General features: G+C 46.9%; 1 protein-coding gene across 1 annotated transcript; it reads right to left on the bottom strand.

Moving 5' to 3' along the window:
- Positions 1–10,474: 10,474 nt before the first annotated feature.
- LOC149334382 (kunitz-type serine protease inhibitor A-like) lies at positions 10,475–13,319 on the bottom strand. The gene is made up of 4 exons (XM_089555116.1): positions 13,264–13,319; positions 11,333–11,521; positions 11,074–11,103; positions 10,475–10,851 (listed from the first exon to the last, which is right to left on the bottom strand). Exons 1-4 carry the CDS (start codon positions 13,304–13,306, stop codon positions 10,661–10,663), a joined length of 453 nt encoding a protein of 150 aa, XP_089411242.1. The 5' UTR covers positions 13,307–13,319; the 3' UTR covers positions 10,475–10,660.
- Between the last annotated feature and the right edge of the window lie 2,478 nt (positions 13,320–15,797).

Raw genomic sequence — 15,797 nt, 5'->3', positions numbered from 1 at the left:
TCCTTGGTCACATCGTCAGCCAAGTGGGTGTGAAGCCAGACCCCGAGAAAACGGCCGCCGTCGCATCCTTCCCTCCACCGTCGGACAAGAAGACCGTCAGAAGCTTTCTTGGTCTCTGCGCATACTTCCGACGTTTCGTACGGAACTTTGCCCAGATCGCGGCGCCACTTTACCGCCTGACGAAGGATAACGTTGTCTTTGAGTGGACCGAGGAGCAACAATCAGCATTCCGCCAATTAAAACACGCCCTTGCAACATCCCCCATACTAGGCCATTTTGATCAAGACGCCGACACTGAACTCCACACGGACGCCAGCAACAAAGGACTAGGAGCAGTGCTGGTGCAATTCCAGGACGGCGCTGAGAGGGTTATTGCGTATGCCAGCCGAGCTCTTTCGCAGGCGGAGGGCAATTACTCGACAACTGAGAAAGAGTGCCTCGCTGTCATCTGGGCCATCACCAAATTCCGGCCCTATCTGTACGGTCGCCCTTTTCGTGTCGTTACCGATCACCATTCGCTGTGCTGGCTCGCCAATATTAAGGATCCAGCAGGCCGCCTTGCTCGGTGGAGCCTTCGGCTACAGGAGTACGACGTCACCATCACCTACAAGTCCGGCCGCAAACACCATGATGCTGACTGCTTGTCTCGAGCCCCCGTGGAGCCGGCACCGGGAGACGAAAATGACGAAGCGGACGGCTTCCTTGGGGCATTGGACATGGCAGATATGGCTGCTCGGCAACGCAGTGATCCTCAGCTTGATCAGCTGATGGCGCACTTGGAAGGCCACGAAGCTGCGGTGCCTCGCATTTTCCAGCGCATACTGCCGACATTCAAGATAATGCATGGTGTATTGTACAAGCAGAACTTCGACAGCAGCCCGAGGTCGTGGCTCCTTGTTGTGCCGGAAGACCTGCGCGCCGAGGTCGCCCAAGCTTGCCATGACGATCCTACAGCTGGTCACCTTGGCTACAGCCGAACACTTTCACGTATTCGAGAACGGTACTACTGGCCGACACTTCCTAAGTACGTCCGTCACTACATAAGAACTTGTCGAGAGTGTCAAAGGCGCAAAATACCGCCCATACGACCAGCTGGCCTTCTCCAACCACTCGAACCACCGCCTGTTCCGTTCCACACTGTCGGAATGGATTTTCTTGGTCCATTTCCAACGTCGCAGTCGGGCAACAGGTACGTTATCATAGTGACGGACTACCTAACACGATACGCGGAGTCCCGAGCACTTCCGTCGGCGACAGCTGTTGAGGCAGCCCAATTTTTTATTGAGTGCATTGTGCTCCGTCACGGTGCCCCTGCCGTTTTGATCACTGACCGGGGTGCCGCGTTTCTGGCCAAGCTCACACAGGAGATCCTCCGTCTCAGCTGCACCAGCCACCGCCGAACTACTGCGTACCATCCACAAACGAATGGGCTGACGGAGCGGCTGAACAAGACCATGGCCGACATGATCGCCATGTACGTGGATGTCGCCCACCGCAGTTGGGACGCCGTACTGCCCTACGTTACATTCGCTTATAATACCGCTGTCCAGGAGACGACAGGTATGTCCCCTTTCCAGCTGGTACATGGAAGACAGGTCACCACGATGCTTGACGCTATGCTACCGCACGAGCCACCTGTCGACGTCGCCGATGATGCCCGACTAGTCTGCGAGCGCGCAGAAGAAGCTCGGCAACTCGCCAGACTCCGTACCCAACATCAACAACATGCCGACGCTCGTCGGTACAATCTCCGTCGACGCGACGTCCATTTTTACCCTGGAGACAAGGTCTGGGTGTGGACACCGGTGCGCCGTCGACGTCTCTCCGAAAAACTCATGAAGCGCTACTTCGGCCCGTATACAGTTGTTCGCCGCCTCGGTGAACTTAATTACGAGGTGCTGCCCGAAGGAACCCGACCGTCATCACGTCGTTCACCCCGCCCTGAAATAGTGCACGTAGTGCGGCTTAAACCGTATTACGCGCGATGATCGCCTGGACCCGAACTGATTTTACCACTCCCTTTTACACTGGCCAGCAGGAGTTGCTGGGCGCGTGTGTGGTTTTCCTTCCTGTGCTCTTGCTTCCGTGCTAGCATCGGGACGATGCTTCTTTATAGGGGGAGGTAGTGTCGCGAGTGGAAGAAAAAGACGAGTAGCGATTGCGGCGCGCCGACGACGACGTTGCTGCTGGTGGACCTGCCTGTTTTGTTCTGTGCTCTCTGTCTTCACCCGTTCTCGCCGCCGGCCTGTACGTCAAGCCGTGACAATATTGACTTATTCATGCTCAAAGCCGCCTGCGTGTGGCATTATCACCTTGCGACCTAAGATGTGGCCGAAAATACCTAGACGAATGGCTGCCGCACAGAACCAATTCTACTTTGTACGTGGCTGTTTTTGCTTACTTTGCACGCTGTACCTCGAAACCTCATTGTTAGCTTGATATTGCGCACCGCTGAGAGCGGCGGGCGTTTTGTTTGACAACCGCCGAGTGCGTTTTTTATAATTTCCCCCGCCGAGCCATCCCGTTCTTTTCGCGCGCAAGACCGCCCAATAGAGAGTTTCCTCTGGATGCCTTTCTGCCGTCTTCCTGGCAGCCCGACTGCCGTCACCAATAAGTCACAATATAAAAGTACTTTAACACATAGGGGAGTGCACTAATAAATTTCTGTTAGCCCATTCAGGTCTGTTTACGCAGACACTTTTGCTGGAAGAAATGTTGTCATTATTTGCTTCTTCATTTAGCTTCGGCTTTGGGGACTTCATTTCTTTTCTATGAATCAATTTTAGGGCACTCTTAGAGAATTTTTGTTGGCTGCCAGCACTATATGGGCCTTCATTTGAGATTGAATCTGAAACGCGCAAACCTCGCAGCGAAAAATGGCTGTAGCTCTGCTTGCTGTGGCGAAATGCGCTATAGATGCGCTAGCTCTCTGTATGCATTGTTTTGCTTTGTTTGTCTTGGTACTGCATTGCTTATCGTGGTTATGCTTTTTTGTATATGATATTGCTATGTGATTAATATGTTATAAGATTTGCATCCTGTGTGTCGTGTTTGCTTCGAATCGACAAAACGCACTTTTCGGCGATTTCAACTTTCTGTCCAGAGATTGGAATGATATGTCCCACAGCCTAACAAAAAGTAAGGCATATAGTGAATTCCTAAAGACACGCTTCGGCCTGTCTGAAATTGTTTCTGAGTCCACCCGCACGACTGACCATCTTCTTGACCTCAATTGACCTCAAACATTCTTGACCTCAATTTGGCTACTCACCCTGACGAATTCTGTGCTCCTTCGTACATTACGGGCCTTAGTGACCACGTTGTAGTTCACACTACCTTTTCTGCCAGCGTTACCAAATGTCCTGAATCCAAAAATGTACTAGCGCTGTACGACAAAGGACACTACATTAGCATGAATCGTGGGCTTCTTGTTTTCCATAACCATCATGCTTCTACTTGCCACTTACGTTCTACTGAGTAGAACAGGTCTCTCTTCAAATCAGAATTACTGCGTTTGATTAGACTTTACATCCCTACCATCAGCATAAAAGAACAAAAAATTTTCATGGTTTAATACTACACTAAAGCGCTTAAATTGCAACAAAAACCGCCTTCCCCGTTCTGCCAAGTTATCTAACATTAAATGCGCCTGGAAGAGAAAAGTATATTGTCACGTTGTAGTGACAGCAGTCCAGCTGTCAGGAAGACACCAGAAAGACTTGTAAACGAAGCTCTTTATTTGGGCTGACTTGCGCCCTCAAAAGAACTGAATCACTCGGCGGCGGCGTAAGCAACAGGCGTGCTCGGCGGTCGTCGAACTACGAATGTCCGCCGCTCGCGGCATCGCTCAATTTAATCCCGGCAAGGAAACTTCCAGATAACAGGTCAAGATCATCTACGGAAATCTGGAAAAACCTAGATGCAGCCTTTCATGGCTGCGAACAATCGAGATTAGTCTGGTCGCTTCTCGCGCCACGAACAAAAGTGATAACGACCCTTTCCTGCTGCCTTGAGCGTGAACGAACAAACACTGCAATGATACGTGGCAATATAACAGCTGTATCCTACCGGTATTCACCTATGGGGCAGAAACGTGGAGGCTAACAAAGAGGGTTCAGCTTAAGTTAAGAACAACGCAGCGAGCTATGGAAAGGAAATTGATAGGTGTAACGTTAAGAGATCGGAAGAGGGCGGAGTGGGTGAGGGAACAAACGCGGGTTAATGACATCCTAGTTGAAATCAAGAGGAAACAATGGGCTTGGGCAGGGCATGTAATGCGAAGGCAAGATAACCGCTGGTCCTTAAGGGTAACGGAGTGGATTCCAAGAGAAAGCAAACGTAGCAGGGGACGGCAGAAAGTTAGGTGGGCGGATGATATTAAGAAGTTTGCGGGGATACAGTGGCGGCAACTAGCAAAGGGCAGGGTTAATTGGAGAGACATGGGAGAGGCCTTTGCCCTGCAGTGGGTGTAGTCAGGCTGATGATGTAGTGGGTGTAGTCAGCAGTTCATTTTTTCCCGACGCCATAGTGCTCTGGAATGGCCTTCCCGACAACATCATAACATGCTCCGATCGCCGCCTTTTCCGCGAGAAACTGGCTAATCACTTCTCATAAACATATTCATACTGCGACACCGAAGTGCCAACTGTTCCTTGTTTTCTTTTTGTATGTTTATTTCTTGCTTTTAGTTTGTATATTATTGTACTCTTTTTGTACCCCGTGTATTTTTCCCCCTTTCTTTTTTTTTGTGTGTTCTCTGCCACTACCCTCCAACCTGTATGTACGCCCCCCCTTATGTAATGCCTTCGGGCCTTTAAGGGACAAATAAATGAAATGAAATGAAATGATGATGATGATGAAATACGCCTGGAACAAATACCACACCACTGCCAAGCAATATTACTATCTCGGTACCCAAAATAAATGCCAATTCTTTTCCACTACCCTCCCTGAGATGTTGCAAAGCAACCCTAAAGGCTTCTAAAAAACAATTATCTCTGATGTAGATAATTCAATGTCTCGCATTGACAGCACTGGCTCACCAGTAGGTGTATCCGCCGTACGCCTTGCTTTTAACCATGCATTCTCTTCAGCTTTTATTAATGAAAACCCTAATGATGTTCATGATCCTCTGCCTTTGCTGCATCCTCCAACGGACGGCATAACCTTCAACACACATGCTATTGGTATCATTATCGACTCGCTAAAATTGCATTATCGCATTTGTTTTTGCATTTGTTTTTGGGTTTGAGTAATGTTCCCATTCTTTGATTCATTATCGATTCTAAGTAATCAGCTTTATTCTTTTTATTTGGCAGGCTGCGATATTTCCACTTTTTTCCGCTTCTTGTATGATTTCAATCAGAAGTTACTTGTCTTACTGAATGATTGTGTACGAGAAACAGGAGACCGGCATACAGCCGCTGACTCTGGGAACTCTTTATTTATAATGTTTTTCATAACGGCCTGTAAACAGAGTTAAAATTTGCAATTGCAGACCCTACCAATGGGAGCTGCGCTTCGCAGGTGAAGCAACATTGAGCCTGGAAAAATTAGAAATAACTGACAATATCGACTAAGACCAAGTCGTTTCTTTTCTTGCTGCTTACAGCTCATTCAACGCTTTTGCGTGAGTGTACGAGCACGAAGAGCATCGAGCAACATTTCGAAAAGAAAACAATAAGACAGAAAGGTAGCACGCATGACACACATTATGATCTGGGAAAGTTATGCGTAGACAACGGCAGCTTTTCGTGGAGTGAAAAAGCACTCGCCAAGAAATAAACTTCGCGAAATCCTTGCACTTCTTATTATCAGTTCGTATCATAGTGCATGTTCTCTAGTGGGACTTGCGAAATCCAGTCGGGGCAGCGCCGTTCGATATACAATTCACTCAACGACGAACCTGACCTCTGCAAGCAGGCTTTTCTATCTACCAGCGGTGAAACTACTGCATATAAAAAGTAGCGACAGTACACTGTAATTACTTCCAAAAAGTAATGATATCACTCTTGAATCAATTATAGGTTCTTACGCATCCAGGAAACGAAAGTAAACCAAGTAATATGCAAAAACCAAACGCTCTCAACACACAAATCTTTTGGACTTTCCGCCATATTGAGTCAACAACGAATATCCACCCATCTTTCCTCTAGCGCGAGCCATTACATGGATGAGGCAACGCCCACAAAACAAATAAAAGAGAAACTTGACAGAACATTCGGCACTTACACTGCGGTCAGGGAAGAAACGAGCGCAGCACCCAACCCCTTGCAGCCCGACTGTCCGAAGCTGTCTAAATTATTAGTTTTCAAGCAGGCTAATTATAGCACAGTGGTCCCATGAATTCACATCGGCAGCCTGCGCTCGATAATGTTCGCGCCATGCGCATTTCCACCGGTTACCCCTCGCTTCTCGTGCCGACGAGTGTAACCGGGCACCACTCTACCCTCATCCGACATTACTTTGAGAGTGCCTAGGAGAGTGCCTAGCTCTTGGCTGGTTTTGAATGCGCTTGCTGGGAAATTTTCGGACTACCGCAATACTCTCTCTCTGCCGACGGATCTGGACAGTATCTGGCAGCCGCTGCCATGACAGTGACATCTAGGGTAACTTGTCTATGGGCCGTCGTAACGTGAGTGTCCTAAATTCCAAAACAGTATTCTATGTATTTGGCTGAGGTAACCTTAGTTACAGTCTTAACTAACGCTGAGAACAAATCGGAAGCTATATTTTTATAACTCGTTTAACAGACCCTTCGAATGTATGCAGTAAGAGCGAAAGCAGTGAACGGGAAAGTTGACGAGTGCAGGATATCGGTGCAGAACAGATATCCTGCTTTGAGGAAGACGATCTTATCGTTCAAACAATGAACAATAATCTCACAGCTATCATTACGCAGTGCGCAGTAGACGCAGGCGGTAAGATGGTTGGACAGGATACCGACAAGCTATCTGAAAGGCCAAAAAAATCTGATAACGAAACACCAGGCTTCGAAAGCTTCTAACCCTACGGACAGAATAGAACAGGCAGAGCTATCAAAGTTGTTAAATAAGAGCGAGATGACCGACATAAGGAAGTGTAATATGAAGAAAGTTGAGCATGGTCTAAGGAACGGAGGTAGCTTGAAGGCTGCGGAGAGGAAAACTGGGCATATGAAAAATATAGATTTATGCGCTAGGTGACAAACACCGATATCCTGCACTCGTCTACTTTCCCGTTCACTTTAGCAATACAGATAACATAGCTAAACTATCCAAAAAGTAGAAACCTATGCAGTAGCCAGTGTAATCAGAACATTAGTGAGCGACACAGTAGCGCACACCAATGCACCATTCCGTCAGTAATGAAAGTAAGGAATGCCTTAGAAGCAATGCAAAGGAGGAAAGCTGGTGAGGATCAGATAGCAGCAGATATTTCTTGAAGGGCGGACGGAAGATCGTTCGCAATGCCTTATGATATCGAGCCTGTCAGAAGCTTGGAATATCGCTAGCATTATCATAAATCATAAGAAAGGAGACGTCAAGGACTTGAAAAATTAATGACCGATCAGCTTGCTGTCCGTTCCCTACAAGCTACTTACAAAGTTGGTCGCAAAGAGAATCAAGAGTACCTTAGATTTCAATCAACCAAATAACCAGGCATGCTTTCGTAAAGGATGCTCGACAATAGACCATTTTCACGATATCAGTCAGGTCACAGAGAAATCTGCACAATGGAACCAACCCCTATATACAGCCTTCATTGATTACCAGAAAGCATTTTAATCCGTGGAAACTTCAGAAATCGTGCAGGCATTGCGAAATTAGGGTGCCGAAGTGTCTTACGTGAAAATACTGGAAGATATCTATAACAAATGCACATCTAACAAACTCCTTCATAAAGTCTGCAATAAAATTAGTCAGGAAGGGTGTAAGGCAGGGAGACACGATCTCGCCAGTGCTGTTCACTGCCGCGGGGAAATTCAGTGCGAAACTGTAAAATTTTCCCCTGACTGTAGTTTTGAACTGCGACGTGCGCCACCTGCCCCTTCGGCGCCCCAAGCTCAGCCTTGGACCTTGCTGCTTGCAAGATGCATGGGGAATGGGCTCTCTTCTGTGTTTTTTTGTCTTTCTCCTACACTACTTGTGCCTGCCTCCGGCAAGACAGCGTGGCACCACCAGTGACGGCAGAGGATGCTTTATTCATTTTTTCACCTCAGCGGTGACGCTGCGTATCGCCACTATCTTCGCCAGACCGCTGGACGCTGACCCTGCTGGCCAGAGCGTCAGCACAAGGGAACCCCCCCCCCCCCCCCCCCCCACAGCATTTCTGTACGGGGTCTGGGATTGCGGGCGAAATTGCGCTGCAAGCTGGCGACAAGGACCCAAGAGGCTACTCTGGTAACGCGCCCTGTCCAGTTGCGTGAGCAAGGTGGACGCCGCTGGCGGCCAGTTTCAAAGCGGACGTTTCGAGAACGGCCTGCCCGGAATACGTCTACTCGAGCTGTGGTCATGGTGTCTGCTGCGTGCCAGTGATGGCAGACTGATAGGTCGGGGGCCGGGCTGCGAGGCGGAAGCCACGGCCACCGGATAGCAACGCTGTGTTAGCAGTGTGTGTGATGAGGCTCGAAAAAGCAGGCTAGTTGCTTCCTAATACCCCAACTGCCGTGTCTTAATTTTAGCAAGATGTAAATACCATCTATGAAGTGCTTTCATGTTTTCTGCTACGTAACTTCATCTCTAGCCTCCTTTTTCCTGCTATGACCGCGACCACGTTATCTTTGTCAATACCAACAAGTCCTGCCTAATCCAATAACCACGGGAAGCCAGCCGTCAAAGGATGAAACCGGTGTTTTGACATCCCACAGCACACGGGCCTCTAGAATTTCGCCTCCATCTATATTCGGCCGCCACGGCCGGAATCAAACCTGCGTCCTTTGGGTCAGCAGCCGAGCGCCGTAACCACTGAGCCACCACGGCGGGTGCAAAAAATTTGTATTTATTCACATCTACAGAAGGCGGTGCGGATTAATTCAGCAAGCGGCCGCTTACTGTAATCCAGTTTAACTGATTATTACACAACGCCGGCAAACATAATACTTATTATTCCAAATGCAAATTAGACGCGCCGGCACTTCAATTTTCAATTCAGCTGCAGTTCGATGCTCGGCACTCCGCGCCAAGCATCCATCAGACAAAGATCGGTGAGATTAGACTTAAGCTCTGGCTCAAACGCATGACGTGATACAGTTGATGGATTATTGTCATGTGTGTCGAATTTCTCATTCTCTACTCTAGACCCATACATCACTGGAGTCCTCATACCACTCTGGCGCAGTGGTACAGCGGTTATGCTTTGTCCCACTACTCTGCTATGGCAGATGCTGCATTCCACCAATGCAGCTTGTGAGACCAAGGTTGCTCTTGCCGAGCAACCTCAAGGTCGGGAGAGTAGATTTAGACAGAGAGAAATTGGCGAAATGTGAGATAGGGGTCTTTACCGTTAGCTCACAGAAAGCCTTCGTGATTATTTCCTCTCTTCCGCAAAAATCCACTCTAAATTCGTCTCTTTGGCATACCCGATGGTGTTATACATATATATCGCGATGTACTTCAGGCCGTTAATGTACATATTGGGGAGAAATGTCACGAGCACATGTAGAAAGCAAACTAGAGGCATTGACGCAATGGCTGTGAGTCCCCACTTATATTCACTTCCTCTATTAGAGCACTGTGTCCGGCTAGCGCATCCTCAAAATATGGTTCCGAACAACTCATTAGGAAGGATAGTATCTGCTTCGGTTGTAGCTGACATACCCTGCAATTCTTTGTTTGCACAGAAGAAGGCTTATTTTCTTCCTTCCTCTGCATTGTTCCTAATCTGGCAACCTGTCAAAATGTTTGAAGCGGTTAAATGTCTCATCGTGAAAAATTACGAAGGACACTTAATAATGGTCACAAGCGCTGACTGCGAGGGCATTGTCTCATCATGAGCTGTGTTATGAGGTTCATTACACATTTCTTCCTTTCTATTGAAGCACCCATTCACTAGCGCACAGTGGTATGAAATGCCTACACTAGGTTCACCTTTATTCGCCACAATAAAGAAGGTTTTATGGCTTATGGGGTGCGCATTCGCCTATGTGGTTTGTTCAATTCGCCGCACGTTTCGAGGGATTTTTTTTTTGGTTTGCTGCAGACACCACTATATTATAGTCAGCAGTTGATGCATTGCAAGAGCATGGTTACGCCACTCAGGAATTTTGTGCCATTGATGCCGACGAGTGTTGGACGGCGGCTTTTGTGCTGCTGTGGCATATAACGCTATCGCATTAATATATGCGGAGCTTTCTTAGCTTTTTCTCATGCCGTGAATCCTTGAGTCTGTACACACACATATATAAATCGAGGTGTTAAATATTAAGTGCACTCAATATTGCTTGAAGCATTCACGAGAAGTGTCGATTAATGTAATGGCAACGACGTTGTTCATTGTAGGGAAAACAGTTTATTACTCTTTTCTGATTTGCAACAATTGTAAAGGTCTAAAGCAGTATACCGAAACACTTAGCTACAGAAGAACCTTCCATTTTTCTTATCATAGCGTTGTTTAAGTACTAAGCATAGCCATCTGAGACGAAAAAAACAACTATTTTCGGAAGCACAACTTTGCTCAGGCTCTATGTGGTTTTAGTGCTGCAAACGTCCATGCAGCGCTCGAAGGTCTTGAAGTTGTTTCCGTTGCTGAAGCAGCCGCCGAAAACAAAGGGACGGCAGGTGCCGGCCTCGCGGTCGTAGTAAAATCGGGGCATACGCGCCACGCAGGGTCCGGAATCCGCAGGCAGGTGGCACCACTTGGACTCCACGGGGGCTGCGAAGGAATAGTGTGGAACAGGGAAGGATGAAGTATTTCTTGTCAAAGTATCAGTATTGCTTGTATATCAGCGTCCACTTTGCGTCAGCGATATTGAATTGGATGTCAACTGGATTTCATGTGTTTTGCCTGAGTTCACGTCTTATACGCTCACTTTGATAGTGGTGGTGTGAGTGAATCGATGAATATTCCTGTTTATGCGACATAGTGGCTACTCACCAGGAACCTCTTCAATGGGCTTTGCCGTTGCTGAAAAAGATGGAGAACATAGTTTTTACTTCAGGTTGACAAGACAGCAAACCAACGGTCTCCTCAAGAAGGACATAACGTTTTCTTTCGTCATTTATTCTTTTCGCATAGCATGCAACCATTTCCACTTCATTGTATTTATTCCAATTGGGATATAAAAGAAATAATTCGCATTTTTCTATCTGCAATGTCAGCGCTAGGCTTAGTTACGCTGCTTGTGAGTGATTACCTGGCTGCGGTTTGCAGGACACTTCGCACTCGGACTGGTTGACGTAATTGTTCTCGTTGCCTCCGCAGCCAGTGTAGACGAACATTTCGCATTCTTCAGTCTCGGGGTTGAACCACCATCTCTCCCTGTATCCAGCGCAGTGCCCAGGCTTAGGCATCACAGTGCATTTCCTGTTCAAATTAGCCGCCGCTGGAACGAACAGAAATGTTTGCTCTAGGTTAATGCGCTGCATGAGGCTCTGTAGAGATATCTGCAACAAGAACAGTAAGTTCGTTTCCAGTGTCCTTCGCCCCTGTACCTTTCACAGAAGTTTTGAAGATATAGCTTTATCCTTTTCTTTAGCATACACTCTTTACCAAAAGTAACAAAGAGACGGGGTTCATTTCTCAGCCTTGCGTTGAGCCGTTAAGTCGCACCTTGCGATCTAACTGTTTGTAAGGAAAGAAAAACCCTCGTCCGCAGCTTCTGTAATCTTTTTGGTCTCTAGGGTGGTGTAATGGGTCCATGCACAACTCAGAATTTCTCTGCGTTCCACGGTTAGTTTCGGCAAACACGGTACATTTGAAGGCCGCAAGTTGAAACACACAAATGTGCGGAATTGCTAGTGTGCTTGTTTTATTTAGTTAATACTAGCGCACCAAATTATTCAGACGTCTTTCTTCACCGCTGAATTGGCGTTTTATTGCCTCGCTGGCTTAAAGCGCTGATTTCTCCTTTTCAATGAAAGTTAACTGTATCAATAACAACGATTATGATCTAAACAGCGCAACGAGTTCTCGTTGTAACTTTTCGTAATATGTCACAGCTAATTATAGTTTAACATTCTGATACCACCAGCTTTCTAACCTCGATGAGCAAGATTCTGCAGTTCACTGATTTAGCTACGGAAAAATAAATGATCAGATACTCCGTGTTGTACATTGGCACACCCAAAGTATTTGATAAGCGTGTCCACAAAAGCATTTTTAAAACTTAAACCTGAAGGTGATTCTTCGGCATTAGTTAACTGACTACGCTTTTATATATACCGGGAACATTGCTTGTGTAGGCCGCCCGGTAGCCGTCTTCTCCACTCCCAGCTTCACCCGTTGCAAAGTGTACCCCTGGAAGCCTGTTGGTAATACGTTTTTTTTTTTCACGTCATCAAAGACCTGGTTACTGCTGTTGACCAAAGTGCCATAATTGCTCCCATTGCTGACTACTGTAGGTTGTAAAAACCTGCATCTTGACACACTTGCTATGTTCTACGGTTACCATCTATGCTAGCTAGTTTAGTTTTACGCAACCGAACTGTGACTTCTTGAAAAGAAGGCTGTCACGCGAATACTTGCGACAAAAGCCTGCAGCTTGCGGGGTTCGCTTGGGAGAAATTTTGGCAGCGAACCTCGATTGTGAGAAATAAATGTTATAATTGTTTTTCCGGCTCTATTTAAACCATTATTATTTTTCAGCATTATTTCTGTAAAGGACCCTGAAACCAACGGCGTAAATAGTTTTCACTAAAAAACTCAAGCAGATATACAGTGTGAAATCAGAAAGAGGGGTACTCAAAATTTTAGGCAGTTTTGAACGGATTTTCCATATGTAGTGCTTCTTACCAGTGTACTTGTTTATTTGGGAAATCTCGATACTATATTCTTGAACTATCAAAAATTACTGCACAGTCGCAAGACTACCCATCATTGCAGTGATTTTACTATATTCCAACTCTCTACCCTTTATGCAATTTTCCACAACTTGTGCTGAATAAACGCTTCAGAACGAGGTCCATAGAACTAAGTCGACGAACGGCACAGAGAGCCTTCATTGGTCTTGGAACCAAGTTTTTTCATGCTCCGAATACATAAGCAAGATTAGTGCACTGGTAGAACCTTTCTGTGAAACATAGTTAGTCTCACCTCTCAAAAGCAGGAATTTCAAATTGAACTCACCGAGAGCGGTGCTGACGAGAGCCAGGACGATGAGGGCCTTCATGTTGAGCTGCGGCGACAGAATGCTTTGTGAAGATTCCGCTCGAAAGGCTGCCTTTTATTCCCTCGAGAACAATGGAACAAACGTGATGTAGGCATGCGCGATTGCAAGAGGTGTTGTAATAGATAGAAGTTGCTGTGTATATTGTGATATTAACATCTCGAAGCGATGACAGCAACATGATTAACTGGCCTGCTTGGACAGTGGACACCTTAGTCGTGGTTTAAGCTACGCCCCCAAAGGAGCGGGAGCTTGGAAAGCCAATCTGCATAGCTGCCTTCTCAGAGCAATGGACACATAGTCGTGCTTTAAGCAGCCTGGAGGTATGCGACGGAAGTGCGCTCCATGCGTTGGAACTGACAAAGCTGTGTCAGAAACGTGGCAATGAAGTCCGCCGTGGTGGCTCAATGGTTAGGGCGCTCGTATACCGAGCCGGAGTACCGGTGTTCGAACCAGACCGCGGCGGCCGCGTTTCGATAGAAACGAAGCGCACAAGGTGCCCGTGTGCTGTGCGATGTCAGTGGACGTTAAAGATCCCCAGGTGGTCGAAATTATCGCAGAGACGTCCACTACGGCACTTTCTCTCTTTGTTCTTTCACTGCCAGCTTCCTGTCTTCCGTTACGGTGCAGTTCAGGTGTCCGCGGAGATATATGAGACCGATACCGCGCCACTTCCTTTCCTCAAAAAAATAATTTAGCAATTTACCGTAGGCTGTCGGCGTTCATTGTCTTCATTGGCGTTGAAAACGTTTTACACTGCGATTATTTTAATGGAAACGAAGTGCGCATGACTGGCTCCCTGAGTCAATGGACGAATGAATCGCGCTTTTGCCTACGTGGGGTGGGGAGAGAGGGATGTGGGCTGCATGCTTTAGCACTGACAACGTTGCGGCAGACACGTGCACTGCAGCAACAGGCCGCAGCGTTCACTGGGCAAGCAAACTCGCGCAAACAACCAATAACTGCCACGTGCCAGTGTATCGGGGTGGGTGCGCTCCCTATCCAGTATTCGGAACGTACTCAAAGTTAGAGAAACCAAACCGCTTATTCGCTCTCTAACCAGGTTCAGCGGGAGTCGAACCGCACTATTTTTATCTTACGTCTACAGTGCTTACGTCTACAGTGCTGTGTCTGTGTGTTTCTTGACTGTGTCCTGTCCCTGCGCACTGTTTTAAGTTGAAAAATGAACCAACTGGCCCCGCTACTTCCCATGATGCTATTTTTATTGTATGGAGAATGTTGTTGTTGCTGTTGCGAATGAAGGAAGGATGAAAAGGAATCTGCACGGGCCTGCCCACTGGCTCGTGCAGAGCCACAACCGCTTCCACGTGGAGATAGAGAACAGCTAAAAGATATGTGGGGAAAGAGAGAAAGAGGCAGGAGGAGGGAGAGCGGGGATGGTGCATTAACAGTCGGGCTGATGTAATTAATGTGCCATGCTCGCATTGTGTGAGTGTGCGAGGCGGTCTGATGGGGGCTTGGTGGAACTTACGTCTACAGTGAGCGTTGCAGAGGCATATAATATAGCTCCAGGGTCTTGTAAAAGAGGACCAAGGGAACATTGGTGCCCGTATAAATGTCTGTAGAGCAAACCTATGTTTCAGCTTATTGCCGCCGATCCGCGCGTTAGCCTAGCACCCATGCCTTAGCGACTAAGGTGGGGTGAAGTAGCGAGAGCCAGCGTAGGGCAAATCGGCTGCTAGTGTTCGGGAAGGCGATACGCGCGAATTTCCCGAATCCTTTGTACCAAGTTCGTGTATATACGATATCGAAAAGAAGCTTTCCGCATGTTGTGCTACATTCAATACATACAATCACTTTGCTGCTTCGCACATGTGGTTAAGCATCTTGTTGCCGAAGCTCTCACAAGAACAACAACACTCTCTTCGAGAACTCCAGGGAGCACTAGAACCAGTCGATGGTCTTGTCTTCGGAGCAAAATCGACGCATTTCTTAGGTAGTAAGTTAACGTGTTTGCTACTATTCAAGAGAAGAAAATTAATAAACATGCAAACTCTAATTATTTGGTCGAACTTCTGGCACAGAAAGAAAAGGACCAAGGAAGCGTAGTGAAGAGGACGCAGCTCTCATTCATATGAGGGATTGTGAATATTTCACTATTATGACAATAATGGCGTAATGGTAATGCTTATTGTCAATATAGTGACAATAAGCAATAACATTAGGCATCGGTTGCGTCTGCAACATGTTCAGATGTGGGAAACATGAACGTTGTTTTATTTTATTTTTACAGATGGACTGTTCAAACAGAAAGGCCACTCTGGTTATCGGCGGTTTGCGTTTAAATTACTTTCGCATTTATTTTTGAAAACCCAAACTTTTTATACAATAATCATAATATTTTAAATAGTAATCAGCTTAATCCTCAACGCTCCAAACCGGCATATATCTTTAGGAGCAGCTGGAGCGACTCTCTTACTAAATAGATGTCTCGTGGTTGTATTTTAGGCAGTGGCGACAGAGTTGAAAAACA

Source organism: Amblyomma mixtum, chromosome 8, assembly GCF_055824585.1.
Source record: "Amblyomma mixtum isolate Tamu chromosome 8, ASM5582458v1, whole genome shotgun sequence".
Taxonomy (NCBI): Eukaryota; Metazoa; Arthropoda; class Arachnida; order Ixodida; family Ixodidae; genus Amblyomma; species Amblyomma mixtum.
The sequence above is the reverse complement of the archived record's forward strand: the minus strand, read 5'-3'. Positions and strand labels throughout refer to the sequence as shown.

Excerpts from the sequence above, each read along its gene's own strand:
- LOC149334382 (XM_089555116.1), bottom strand. The coding sequence starts at position 13,306 with ATGAAGGCCCTCATCGTCCTGGCTCTCGTCAGCACCGCTCTCG. Across the intron at positions 11,522-13,263 it reads TCTCGTCAGCACCGCTCTCG|CGGCGGCTAATTTGAACAGG; the intron begins GTGAGTTCAATT and ends TGTTCGTTCCAG. Across the intron at positions 10,852-11,073 it reads GCCCATTGAAGAGGTTCCTG|CCCCCGTGGAGTCCAAGTGG; the intron begins GTGAGTAGCCAC and ends ATTCCTTCGCAG.